The sequence below is a fragment of the Protopterus annectens genome, chromosome 17.part0 (genome assembly GCF_019279795.1).
Source record: "Protopterus annectens isolate FY-2018-M chromosome 17.part0, PAN1.0, whole genome shotgun sequence".
NCBI lineage: Eukaryota > Metazoa > Chordata > Ceratodontiformes > Protopteridae > Protopterus > Protopterus annectens.
In genome coordinates, this window is record NC_056751.1 from 17829501 (window position 1) to 17843642 (window position 14142).

Genomic DNA, 14142 nt, shown 5'->3' on the forward strand with positions numbered 1-14142 from the left:
GTAGCGGTTAATGAGTTTTTTTAGCTTTGTTGCGAAGCGATTTGTATTCGTTAAGGGAAGTGGAAGTTTTAGTTTTATGATAGTGGTTCCAGGCTTTGTCGCGGTTTCGCATTGTAATTAGGGTGTTCCTAGTTAGCCAAGGGACGGATTTACTTTTTATATGTTGAGTTCTTAAGGGAGCAAAGGAGTCAAGCAAGCTTAAGAAGGTTGTATTGAAATAAGTAACTGCATTATCCAGGGGTAAAGTCATTAATGGGTTCCAGTTGGCCCTTTTTAGGGTGTTGGAGAAAGCATTGTGGTTAAAGTTTTTTATGAGGCGAGTGGAGATGTGGGAGTGGGATAGTTGAAGGAAGGCGAACGGCAAAAGTGGGAAGATGGTCTGTGAGTGAATCTGGAAGTGTGCCGCTCTTGGAGAAGTAGTGTGGATGGGAAACTAGTATCCAGTCTAAGATGCTACCTGATACGAGGTCTTCAGAGGGTCTGGTTGGGGAGTTGATAAGCTGCGTGAAGTTATACAGATTGACATTCAGGGAAATCTGGTGAATTCACTAGGGAAGCATGAGCTTGACATAAGGCAAGAGAGGAACCAGATTCCCCAGAGGATGTCTGGCTGGAGCCAATCATTCTTGAGGTACCACTGAAATTTCCTCATGTGGAATATGGCAAAGGGAACAATGGGAATGGTGTGTACCATGTACACCAGAGCTCAGAAAAATTCCACTGCAGGAAGGACTGGAAGAGGTAGAAGGGACTAGAAATAAGCAGTCAAAGACAGGACCTTGACAGGCAGGAGGCAAGCCCTAACTTGCTAGAGCAAACGTTCCTTGACTTTGTTAACTCGAATGCCCTGCAACAAATTGTACATACCCCAACAAGAGGAACAAACATTCTAGAGCTGGTCCTTACCACCATGTCAAACAGGAGCACTGCTGCAACTGTCAGACCCTCATTAGTTAAAACTGATGACAAATCAGTCACATTCAAGCTGACACTAACACCAGAACCCACAAAAGTTGAAATCAGACAAAATAACTTCACCAAGGCAAACTATACCCTCCTAGGTGAAGGTATAAATGCACTCACAGCCCCACCCCAAGCTGGAAGTGGTAACTATGCCAAAGTTTACACTAAAGCCCTGTACAATCACTTGCATAAGTGTATCAACTCAGCTGTACCAGAAAGAATCAAAGCCAGAGCCCCAATTAAAAACAAACTGCCATGGTGGACATCCAGCATCAACAAACTTAACAATAAATGCAAAAAGCTGCTGTGCAAGAAACAAAGGAACATCCCCAACAATGGGAAGGTAACCTCCACAGCCTCAACAGACAAATAAGACAACTTGTCAAAGCCTCCGAAGGCATAACCATAAGGCCTTTTACAGCTATGTACATACTTAAAGGGTAGGACCCAAGCATGTGCAGAACTAGTGGCCAACAGTATCACACACACTGACCCCACAGAGACAGCAAACCTGCTAGAGGATAGATTTGGCAAAAAATTCACTCCCTTACCTGCTCCTAACTTACAACAAACCTCCTCCAACCCTACATATCTGTAGAGCAGGTCCTCAAAGCCCTGTCCAAGGCAAAAAACACAGTCTCTATGGGACCAGACAACATTCCATGCTGTCTTCTAAACAGGCTAAAACATGAACTGGCATCACCACTAAGTACCTTTTCAATCATAGCCTAGCCAAAGGCTTTGCTCCGGTGGAATAGAGAACAGCTGCAGTTATTCCCCTCCACAAAGGTGGCCTAGCAACAAACTTGTGGAATTACAGACCCATAAGCCTGACCAACCTCATCTGGCCACAGAGACAGCCAATGTGCTAGAGGATAGGTTTGGTAAAAATTTCACTCCCTTATCCGCTCCTAACGTACAACAAACCTCCTCCAACCCAACATATCTGAAGAGCAGGTCCTCAAATTCCTGTCCAAGGCAAAAAACACAGCATCTATGGGACCAGATAACATCCTAGGCTGTTTTCTAAACAGGTTAAAACATGAACTAGCATCACCATTAAGTACCTTTTCAATCATAGCCTAGCCACAGGCTTTGTTCTGGCAGAATAGAGAACAGCTACAATTATTCCCCTCCACAAAGGTGGCCTAGCAGCAAACCTGTGGAATTACAGACACATAAGCCTGACCAGCCTCATCTGTAAGGTCATGAAATGTATCATTAGGGACCTCATAAATAAAGACATAGGTGACCTTCAAACCCTGGATCCTACCCAATTCGGCTTCATGAAGGGCAGATCCTGCCTGTTAAATCTAGTGGATTACTCTGAAAGTGTGACGAAGGCCATTGATGAGGGCAAATCTGTGCACACAGCATATCTTGACTTGGCAAAGGCTTTCAACACAATCCCACACTCAGGCATTACTGATAAACTTTGCAAACTGAATGTAAACCCCTCCGTTGTAAGATGGGTTGCCAACTGGCTCACAAACTGGAAACACACTATCAAAGGGGGTTACTCCACATCAGTCAGCAGACCTATTACCAGCGAGGTGCCACAGGGGTCAGTGCTGGGCCCCCTACTGTTTGGTATATACGTCTCAGAAGTTCAAATCAAAACTAAGGAGTTGTGGCTGACCGTGTTTGCAAATAACTGCAAACTAGGTGCAATCACTGAAACCCAAAATGTCAGTATACTACAGGCAGGTCTCAGGCAGACCAACAACTGGTGTATCAGTCATGGTCTCAAACTGAATGCAAAGAAATACATCATCATTCCCTTCGACACAAACAATATCCCTTCACACTATCAAATTAACAAGTAATCAACACACTAAGTACCCATGAAGTGGTAAGGGACCTAGGATTAAGCTGCCTGCGACTTTAACTTCGACCACCATGGGCTCACACTAGAAAGGAAAGCTTTCTACATAGCATACTTGACTAGTAAAGACATCGCCTCGAGAGCAACAGTTATAACCCCCTATACTTGGCACTTATCTGGCCCAAAATTAAGCATGATGCCCCATTCTGCATGTACCATACTAAGCACCTGCAGCAATCAGAGACATCAGAAGTTTCTAACAAAGAAGATCAAGGGGCTCCAGCATGTGCCTTACACAGACCAACTAAAGTCCCTGTCACTATACTCCATATCATATAGACTTCTTAGGGGAGACTTATGCCTGGCCTACAGAGTAATCCAAGACCAAAACCTAAGGAACTTGCTGCATATTCGTAAATCAAACAGGACTAGGGCTAGCCATTTAACGGACCTAAATATGGCCTGTGACTTAAATAGGACATGATGGAGGGACATATTCATCTCCCAGCAACTGCGACATCTTTGGAAGAGACTACCAATTCATGAGAAACAAAACACCTCCCTGACACTGTTAAAGAGGAACCTGGATGAGTGGATGGGGCACCATAAATTCTGGGGATAGTGCCTACAACCCTCCTGGAATCAGGCAGTCATCACTAAATTTAATCTTGGGTACTGACTAGCATTTCTATAGTACTACATTGGGATGATACGGCTAGGCTTAAAATGACCTCAGAGTCGATAACCTAGTAATCTATAAATCTATAAAAATCCTGAAGCAGGAGCTGGTGAGAGGGGCTTGAATCAACAGATCATAAAAGTAAGAGAAAATTTATTTTGTAGGCAAGTACTAGGCTAGTTGTCATTGTGGGTCATTTTAAGCCTAGTCAATTTCTTTTTCAAAGGTACGAATCAAACCCTTTATTTTGTGTCAGTGAGAATCAAACCCTGTACTTTGGGTCTGTGATGTAAGCACCTTAACCATTACACCAACCCCCCTTCTTTAAATTTGAATCCCTGGAAGTCTACAGAAGGTTACCACAGGGGCCAGCCATTTGGCAAAGACCCTCCAGAGCTATAGAAAGAGCAAGGACAAAACAAAAAACTGGTAATGACATGAAGAATGCAGCAGTGTAGCACGATGAACATCAGAGAAACTTAAAAGCTTCCTGAAGAGAGAATGAATATGAATGTGGAGGCAAGTGTCTTTCAAATTCAGGAATACCAGAAACGTTTGAGCAAGCAACAGAGGAAAAGTGTATGCAGACACAAAATCTTGAAAGAGGAAACTTTGAAAAACAGGTCTAGAATGGGCATCCATGACCCCTCCCTTCCTGGAAACTATAAACATCCAAGAGTAAAAACCTGAGACAAGGGGACAGGTTGGATAGTTCCCTGTACTACCAGACCTTGAAGAACTAAAGGAAAAAGTGGCAGCTGACAAACAGGAGGCTGAAAAAAGGCCTGTGAATGAAGGAAGGGACTTCCAGACCATAAGATAATCATTTTAGATAAAGAAAAGTACCTAAGCATCAGTGGTCATTTGTTGCCAGACAGGAAGAGAATCAAACTGAGGGACAGAGGAATCTGCCGACAGGTAGGATTGGCTGAATGTTAAATGGAAGCAGGTTTGTCAGGGAAAGGAAGCTTTTGACCCTTAGAACCATGAGAAGACTTTTCCAGAAAAACTCTCCTAATAGCCCTTCTGCTCCAAGACGACTGTTTAGGCTGCCTACAAATAAAGGAAGGCTTAGCTGGATACTTTCTTTGAAACTTAGCAACAGGAGAGACAAAGACTTGTTTCAAATCCTACAAATGTTACCCTTATCCTGAAGGGTCCATGGGGGAGTCTAATAATTTGGCCTTGATGTCTTCAGACAGAGCCTGGAGGTTCAAACAAGAACACCTCCTCATTACAGATCCAGATGAAGCTGCCCTAGAGGAGGCATCAGCAGCATCATAACTGCATTTAACAGAATGACCAGCCACTAGAGAAGCAGGGTTCAAAAGTGAAATGGTGGAAGCCTTACCCTTCAAATCAGGCTTATCAGCCAGACTGCCCCTATCTTTAGAGAGAAGAGTCAGTACCTAGTCATATGGGTCTGGTAATTAATGGCCTTGATAGCTAAGGTAGCAGAGGTGCATACATTTTTACTCTGTCTGCCCATGGCACAGCTGTCCTTATCAGAAGGTAAAAGTTTAGAAGATGGCAGCAACTTGGATGGCTTCTCAGTGACTACAGAAATAACAGCAGGATCAAAGAAAGGGCTTTTACACAAATACTTTTGAACTTCAGATATCTATGGAACTTGTCCAGCATCTTAGGGGCCAGAAATTGAGAATCAGGAACCTGAGAAGCCACAGTGAAAGTATCCAAAAGGACATCCAGCACAGGCAGGACTACAGAAGGCCAAGGAGAATATTTACAAGAGTTCATAGTACCTTTTTTGAGCATCGGAAAACCTGGAACAGTCCTACTTAAAAATGTTCCATCATATGAACCACTCTATCCCAAAGGACAATTCTTTCACAGGGGGAGTCTGGAGAAAGTGAATACTCTTCTTCAGACTCCAGGGCAAGAGAAGAGTGGACCTGAAAAGAATAAGACAATGATTCCTCACCAGAGTTTAACTCTTCATCAGGGGAATCTGTGTCCCTAGGATGTTTGGAAGGAGTGGAAGACCAGGAAACATAAGCAGGAGCAGATAATCCTGGAGGGGGTTTAAGAGCCAAAAGTACTAAAAAGTCCCTGGGTAAAATTCTGCTATACTTTGGTCGTCTTTTTTTCCAGCTTTAACAAATCCAGGAGGTTAAGACCCCTGCCTCGATTCAATAAGGGTAGCAGGCACCTCTTTAACAAGTATTTGGGGAATTCCCCTAGGCCCCTTGGAAATAATCAACCGTGGATTCCCACTTCACAGCTGCAGCAGATATAGGGTACAGCCTCACTGGAGGTGTGTGTAGACAGGTCCAAGTTGGCCATCAAATGCTTCACAGCAGGGGGAAGCTGATGTTGGCACCAGATGGTGTTTGGGTTCTTCAGCCAACCGGCAGAGTTGTCTGGTAAATGCTGGACAGCAGGAGGATGACTATGCAGCCTTTTGGCTTTTTTCTTAAGCAGTGACTGAACATCAGGACTGGTGGATTCTGCCCTGGTACCCGGAAGCAAAAGCCTCAACTGCTGGATCTCCAAATCAATGGAAAGCGATGGCAGCTGACTGTGGAATATATTTAGGACAAAAGCCTGGCATATCTCACACTGTGTATGGTTGTGTATAGCACCCTAACGAAAAAGACACTTTTATGTCTATCTTTTGGGGAATCTGACTCCCATACTCACTGTTTCCCTTCCTGTCTGACTTATAAACAACAGTAAAAGGAAGGGAGAGGCTCCAACTAGGCACTTATCTTTAAAAGGTGCGGCAGTTGAACCAACCCAGCAAATGATTTGCAGAACAAATTCAAAGGTGGCGTTTGGACTGGTGGCAAAGTTGTTCTGAGAATTAGGTGTTCTTACATCACATATGTACCTTATGACTTGCACATAGGACAACATATGTCCTGTACAGACAGGCTAAAATCACTATCACTCTACTCTGTATTGTACAGATTGCTCAGGGGTGATCTGTGTTTCGCCTACAAGGCAATCTCTGACCCTGCCTTACTAGAGATGCTCCATATCCATAAGTCTAACTCCTCGCGCACTAACTGCTGAAAAGGCCTGAATCTAATATGCGACATCAACAAAACCTGCTGGAGAGACAGGTTTGTCTTTCAGAGGCTGCTCCGTTTCTGGAATAGACTTCCCAAATGCATCAAACAGAGCACCTCGCTGACCCTCCACACGCAACCTTGATGAGTGGATGGGAAACCACAAATTTGTCCCAGGGGTTCAGACCTCTCAACCAATTGGGGACAAATTTCGACAATCAGGGACAAGTCAAGAAAAAATCAGGGACAATCAGGGATACTTAAAATATTAGTGTTATTAACTTGAAACATTGACAGAGTCAGAGCATATGAATTAATACACATTTTCTGAAGTAAAATAAGTTTATAACTCTTTACTGTCATTATTCATTAATTTTCCTCCAAAAGTCACTAGTTTTAGGAGGCATTAAGAGGGACAGAGTTAAAATTTGAGTCAAAATCAGGGACGTCCCTGAAAATCAGGGACAGTTGAGAGGTATGCAGGGGTTCCATCTGTGTCCCTCATTGACAGGGGAGACAGCTGAAGACTGAGGTTTCTTTTTGGCAGTAAACTCTTGGCTAGACTTGTAACAGCCCCTGGGCCATTAGCCTAGTAACCTTCTATCATCTTGTAAGTCTGTCATATGGTGTAAAGGCTTTGGAATGCTGGCAGCACATTCAGCTAGCATGGGCAGGATATCCCAAGAGTGAAGAATACTGTAACAGTGATAAGGAAGGACTTCAGCTCCTAAAAACTACCTCAAAAGAAATCAGAAACCTATCAAATAGAAAAAAAATCCACTAATGATTTTCTCCACACAAAAGGAAGAAGGGAAAGCCAAAGGTAGCAGCAAAAACATCACAAAAGCAAGCCAGCATGGGACTTCCAGTCAGGATGAGAAGCTGAGTGCACACAATTCTGACAGGTCTGACCCAAACAGACAAGAATTCCTCACAGAACAATCAGCATGCAGAAAACAAGACTTGCGTTGTGAGGCTGAATCATGTGCCAGAGTAAAACAGGAGGGTGCAACATGGAATGGTGTCAACAATCTGAAAATGGTGTCAACAATCAGAAATGGATCAAGTTCAAGTAATCATGAGTGAATTGAGCAAAATAAATAAAATAAGCCAGCAGCTGACCAATCTCTCTAAAAACACAATGAAAATCACAGAAAAAAATCTGATCAGCTACAAAACCTTGCTGGAGAAATGAAAGAAATGTAGTAGAGGTTGATGGCATCCAGGCTGGCTGTGAGGCAGCTGATAGACAAATGTCAAGATCTACAAGACTGGATCCACGGAAATAACCTGTGACTTGTGAGCATTTCAAAGTAGTAAGAGAACAATGACTGCCTAACATTTATGTAAAGAAATGTAGCTAAATATATGGGAATCCCAGCACAGAAGGGCTAATAGTGCAAATGCATCACAAATTCCTCCCAGACAGTTTCAGAAAGTCTTCTCCTCACTCAATACTGGTGAGATTTTTTTTACCTATGTTTTCAAAGAAGGAATCCAAGCCAACGTCTAAACACTGTGGAAAATTATAAAATGTGAAAGAAGTAGAGTGTACTGCAAAGATGACTAAAGCAGAAGTATCATTTCCTTCCTGCAATTTGGCAATACAAAAGAATGAATCTAAGGTTAAAAAATAAAATGTCATCCAGCAGTCTTTAAACTATTACCCCCAGGAGGTACTACAACTTACAAAAACCCAGTTAGGCTAGAATAGCTGGACTCGCTTGGAGCATATACAGTTATTGCTCAGAGGACATCCGAGCTGAAGATGCAAGTGACTACTACCCTGCAAGGAAATTAGTGAGAAACGTGCAGTAAAGAACCATTTCCATAGGATGAAAATAAAGAAAAAGTTAGCCCTTTCATCCAGATGGTTTCATTTGCTTCCAAAAGCAAGATGAAGGCAACTGTAGAATAAGTTCAATGTCTTTAATTTACAGTGCTGGACACAAAATCATTTGTGAGTCACTCACCGGGGAAATCTCTGGTCATTTTACTTAAACAGTGATAACCCTGTTATGGAAACTGGGAACAGCCACACAGTATCTAATATTTTCTTACTAAAATACAAGACGAACTTCAAGCAATTTCAACTTTGTTTTGTTACAAAATGGCTTGAAGAAATTATAAAGCATTTATAAATGTTAACTGAAACCTTATGACTGTGTATTAACCTAAATACTTTAATAGTAAAGAAATAACCCTTGCAAGGAACAATATAAATCTTTGCCTTTTTTTTTCTTCTAAAAACTGCTCCTCTTCTTGGAGATAAATATGTATTGTGCTAGGTAATGTTGCAATACTGTGCCAGCTAGATGACATTGCGTTTGGTCTGAAGAGTGAGAAGGCTCCCTAGTTTAACTATGCCAGACATCTGCTTTTCTTTAGGTCACTATTAAACTTAATCTCAAATGAATATTTCTCGAAGAAACTAATGTCATTATGTCATGTGATAAACTATGTATGAGTAACAGAAGTGGAACCAATATTGCAGAATCATGCTGTAGAAATGTGGAGCCTGTAGGTGTGAGTAGCAGTAGCAAGCATTCCAGCTGAAAGTATGGGTATAGGAAAGGGTCTGGAGCAGTCAGTAAAATAAGGCCTCAGTAGACAACTGCTACTTAAAAGCCACGGTAGCTTGTGAAAAACTCCAGTAAACATAGTAGAAACAATATAATATTACCCACGTAAATAGTTCTTATTTACTGCTATGTGGTTATAATGTGTGAGCAATTAGTTTTGCATTACAGCTGGAGAGAGGGAATCTAAGAGGAAGGTTTCACCCTAAGGCCTTAAGTTTTATTTGGAGATGTGTTTTAAAGTTAAAATTTGTCAGATTACAGAGACTGAGATAGATCAATTAACAGATAACCAGGAATGGCAAGCTCGCTGACTTTGTGGAATGCTAACAGCCTAGACTCTCCAGTAAATTAAGATTCTTGCTTTTATTAAGAGAGAAAATCCAATATCTTGACTCAAGGGAACATAAAATAGTTAAACTCATATGGAGATGTTCAGTACACCTGTAACTAAGTGGGAAAATACAAGGAGTGTGGATTTTAATTTGGAGGACTAGCACACAAAGGATGAAGATAGGCAGACTTTTGGGGGTGTATAAGGACTAAAGATTACACTGAATGTATATACTCCCCCAGGAATGAGTAGAGAAGTGGCAAACTTATGCAGTGAATGGATGCCATTTAAGGAAGTTTACTATTCTTACAGAAGACAGGAAGTGGGTGTCTGCAAAACAGACTAAATACAGTTATGTCCAAAACTACTTATCCTACCCATCTGAAGGAGATTCCCGTTGAGAAATTTAAAAACATGGGTTTTGTAGGTATAATAAATAAGTTAAGCTGCATATTTTATTCTTACAGGTACAAAACTCCAACTTCCTCATGTTGATAAAATGCTAATACAAAACAAACAGAAAAAAATCAGTAAGAACAGAATGGCATAAAAGGCAAAAAGAAAACACAATTAAATTAGTCTGTACAGTTGACAATTCAGTGGATATCACCTGAAGTGAGACTGCATGCAATGATCAGATATTAGTAACGCAAGACAAAATATAAATGTGATTATACAATTCCTCCCCTAAAACATGCACGCTGATTGGCCAGCCCAACCAGCGTGCCCGTTGTAAATCCCTCAATATACTAACGGAAAAAGGTCCGGTCGCCCGGACTTTTTCCGTTAGTATAAAACACTGTCTCGCTTTGTTAAAAGAGTTTAACATAGCGACACAGGTTTAAAAAAAGCAATGGAGATCTCCCTTGCTTTTTTTAAAGCTGTCCCGCTATGTTAAACTCCTTTAACATAGCGACACAGTGTGTAAAAAGCAACGAGATCTTGCAATCTCCGTTGCTTTTTTTTTAAAGCTGTCTCGCTATATTAAATGGGTTTAACATATCGAGACAGCTTTAAAATAAGCAACGGAGATATCCGTTGCTTATTTTAAAGCTGTCTCGCTATGTTAAACCCATTTAACATAGCGAGACAGTAAAAAAAAGCAACGGAGATCTTGCGTTCTCCGTTGCTTTTGCTCAGTTCTGATGTACTGCGCAGGCGCAGTACATCAGAACTGCCGCAGAATACCAGACAGCTGCGGAAGGGCAGTAAAGAGGCATTATGCAATGCCATTATTTAAGAAAAGTAATTATTTCTTTTCTTAAATAATGTCATTAATATAGCAATAACCACTTCTGGGTGTGGGTAATGCTGGATTTACCCATGGTTGGCTTTGTTTGGTCGAGGGCTTCGACCAAACCACGCCAACCGTGGGTAAATCCAGCATTACCCACACCCAGGCGTGGGTTATTGCTATAATAGTTGACACTACCTTTATGCATGCTCTGTTTATGAAATAAAACAATACTTCTTACACTTTTAAAAAACACTTCTAGAACTCCATCTAATGCCTAATGATATCCTATTTCAAATGATGTGCCCATAGTTGGGGAAATGCTTTGCTGTAGTGATTACTCAGACAGATGCAGTGCTTATCCACAAGTAAATGCAGCAGAAATAATACACTGCATTGGTGGTATATGCAGGGTAGCACCCGTAAGTTATTGGCTATAGAAACCATCATCCAAGAAACAGCAAAATGAATACCACATGGCTGGCATTGCACGTACCTACTAACCACCCTACGTGCCACATATCAAAAGAAACCAAAGGCAAAAATTACACTATGCAACTTATTCTTGATCAGTGTATTTTCTGTGCACTGCGCAGCACTACATTATCAATGTGGCTGGCCCATTAGTGCAGGTGAAGGGTTCTGTATGTGTAGACCCTGGCTAATGGAAAGATGGCGTTTCTGAAGAGGCTTGCATCCCATTAAAAACTGGAAACCCAACTAAGTAATTGTTTTCAGAATGGCAGGATTACCCGATGGGGCTATGCCACTTGCATAAGTGACATCACTACAACACACCTACTAAGATGCTCACCAGGGGAATATAAACAAAACTGTTGCCCTTCTGCATTAAGAAAAGCCACAGATTCCCTAGCAGACAACACAACAGGATGCAAAAAGGAGAGCTAGGAACAATGAATAAATAAGTAGTTTATGTCATATTCAACAATAAATTTTTTTATTACTTTGCCATTGTGGATCAGGAAAAAGGAAAACAAATTAATGTAAAAATGAAGCAATAGTTACCCCTTTAGGTAATTCCAGGCACTTTCGTTGTGTGGAGCTTTTTCAATCATATCCAATGTATACCTGTAAGGAGAATACATTTTGTTTTACTGCCAAAATGTTTGGTAAAATTGAAACAATCAAGACAGACTAACATCATCGTTTAAGATTCCTCCTAGAAACACAGAAATGGTAACGTTAGTTGTGTTAGTTCAAACACTGTGGGACTTAAGCCTGTAGCAATGGGTTATACAAAATCCTTCCCCAAATTATATTATGCTAACATCTATGCCAACCAATCTCACATGCTTTTAAGAGTGCATTGACACATAGTTGCCTATACATGAAAGCAATGAAGCAACAGTAAAAAAGTGTTGCAGTCAATAATGGTGCTAATATTACTCTTTGGCAAGGTGAACATACCTCATCAATAGCATACCCAACACTTCATGTCATAAAAAAAGAGGCCTTCAATAGCTAACACATAAAATCAGCAGTCCTTCTGAACTGTGCCTAATTTTCCCAACTTATGGTATTCTGAGTAAATAGCATTACTACTAGAGTTTTTTTTTCTGCTTAAACTGGACAAAATGAAATACTGATCAACAGTCTTCCCTTATCTGATGCCCACTAAATACATCCTGGTATTCTACGTGAGACTCTTACCTAAATGTAAGCAGCTTGCACCATTAATGGCAGTCAAAATACTCTCTTGCACGTCTGTCAAAACCTGAGTGTAACAGGATAATCCACCACACAACAGCTACAACCAAAATGATAAACGCTAACAAATAGCAAATCCCAACAGTTTACTTCAACTGGTAGAGAGATACAACTGCCTAATACGACTGGCTATTTATGGCCTTTCTGTCCCTTACAAAATGTTCTGCAATGGAGAAACAAAGTCTACAAGAATATATTAGAAATATAAGGAATACATATTACATTAGTCTTGTGGCAAACCACTTTTTAAACTTTCGTGATGGTGGTTCTAATAATGAAAAGCTAGTTTTAGACCAAGTGAGCCCACATTTCAGATTTTGTGGAACCCTAAAACACCATTTACATTACAGTATAGAACTTACCAAAACGCAATACTTAATTTCCATTCAGTTTTATTACTGAATGCAACCAGACTTCTTAAATATTTTGTAAACAGTGCTACTATTTTTTTCTCAAGTTTGTTTTGCTGACTTTTTAACTGGCTGGACTTTAATTGATTTTGACTACTGCTTACATAGACTATGTGATGATTTATCTTTGATATCCTTCCTGGAGGACTGCGTGCAGAGGCTCCATTGGGGGGGGGGGGGGGGGGCATGCATTTTTACTACAGAACATGTGTAATCCAGATGTGCTGTAACATTCAAGAAAGGCGATAAGGTCATGAATGGATATGGTGCATTAAATTTCTAAGCAGTCAGGTATATACTGTGGATAAAAAATGTTATTAATGATGCTGCGGAATCTATTTAAAAATGCCCAGTTTGTAAGACTTATTACAGAGTTTTTAGTGTCTTAATACTTCCCATGATCACAACTGTTATCGGGTTCCCTAAGTTAGACCGACAACTCAGAAGATCGACACTCAAAACACCAACGCCAGAAGAACGACAAAGCAGATGACCGACAAGTCGTAATCCCGACAGCAAAAACACAGACAGGGGTAACTTGTGAGTGTGACCCGGTAAGTGTGCGATAGTGAGGGACTTAGGGTTAGGGTGCAGGTAAGGTAAGTGTGCGATAGTGAGGGACTTAGGGTTAGGGTGTGGGTAAGGTAAATGTGCGATAGTGAGGGACTTAGGGTTAGGGTGCGAGTAAATGTGCGATAGTGAGGGACTTAGGCTTAGGGTGCGGGTAAGGTAAGTGTGCAGGTAAGGTAAGTGTGCGAAAGTGAGGGACTTAGGGTTAAGGGTGCGGGTAAGGTAAGTGTGCAGTAGTGTCAGACCTTAGGGTTAGGGTTAAGATTAGCGCATAGATAGTTTTGTGTAAGGTGTAGTGCAGGTTTTTAGGTTGCTGGTGTGCTTGTGTTGTGTGTAACAGTGAACTTTTTGTTTTGTTAAGTGTCGGGATTGTGGTTTGTCGGGCATGTGAACTTTTGTGTTTTTGAGGTTTCGTTCTTCTGGCATCGGCGTTTTGAGTGTCGATCTTCCGAGCTGTCGGTCTAACGTAGGGAACCCCTGTTATCATATATATTTTGTAAAAACACCTTTATTAAAATATCACTTAAGACTTAGACAAACATACAATAATGGAAAAGAAAACAAACCATATTAGCATTTTTTTTCAATTTACATACATTATACATCATATAACATTTATTTTTTATAACTCTCATCAGTCTAACATTACATAATTTGCTCAATTCATGCCTTCCTTTAAACCTCACTCCTCCTAAACATTGTTCTACATGTACTGATCCTACAATGTCCATTTATTTATATGTAATTTGATCTTTCCCTTTTATAAGGCTCTTTTTTCCAATTCTTTT

The 14142-nt window shown here is 40.9% G+C and overlaps 1 protein-coding gene across 2 annotated transcripts in view; it reads right to left on the bottom strand.

The window, feature by feature from the left end:
• The window catches only part of FNTA (farnesyltransferase, CAAX box, alpha), a 761420-nt gene that overhangs the window by 107250 nt on the left and 640028 nt on the right, over positions 1–14142 (bottom strand). For both annotated transcript variants that reach the window (XM_044059429.1, XM_044059428.1), the window contains exon 7: positions 11673–11735. In XM_044059429.1, coding sequence (XP_043915364.1) covers positions 11673–11735 — 63 coding nt within the window. The remainder of the gene's footprint in view (positions 1–11672; positions 11736–14142) is intronic.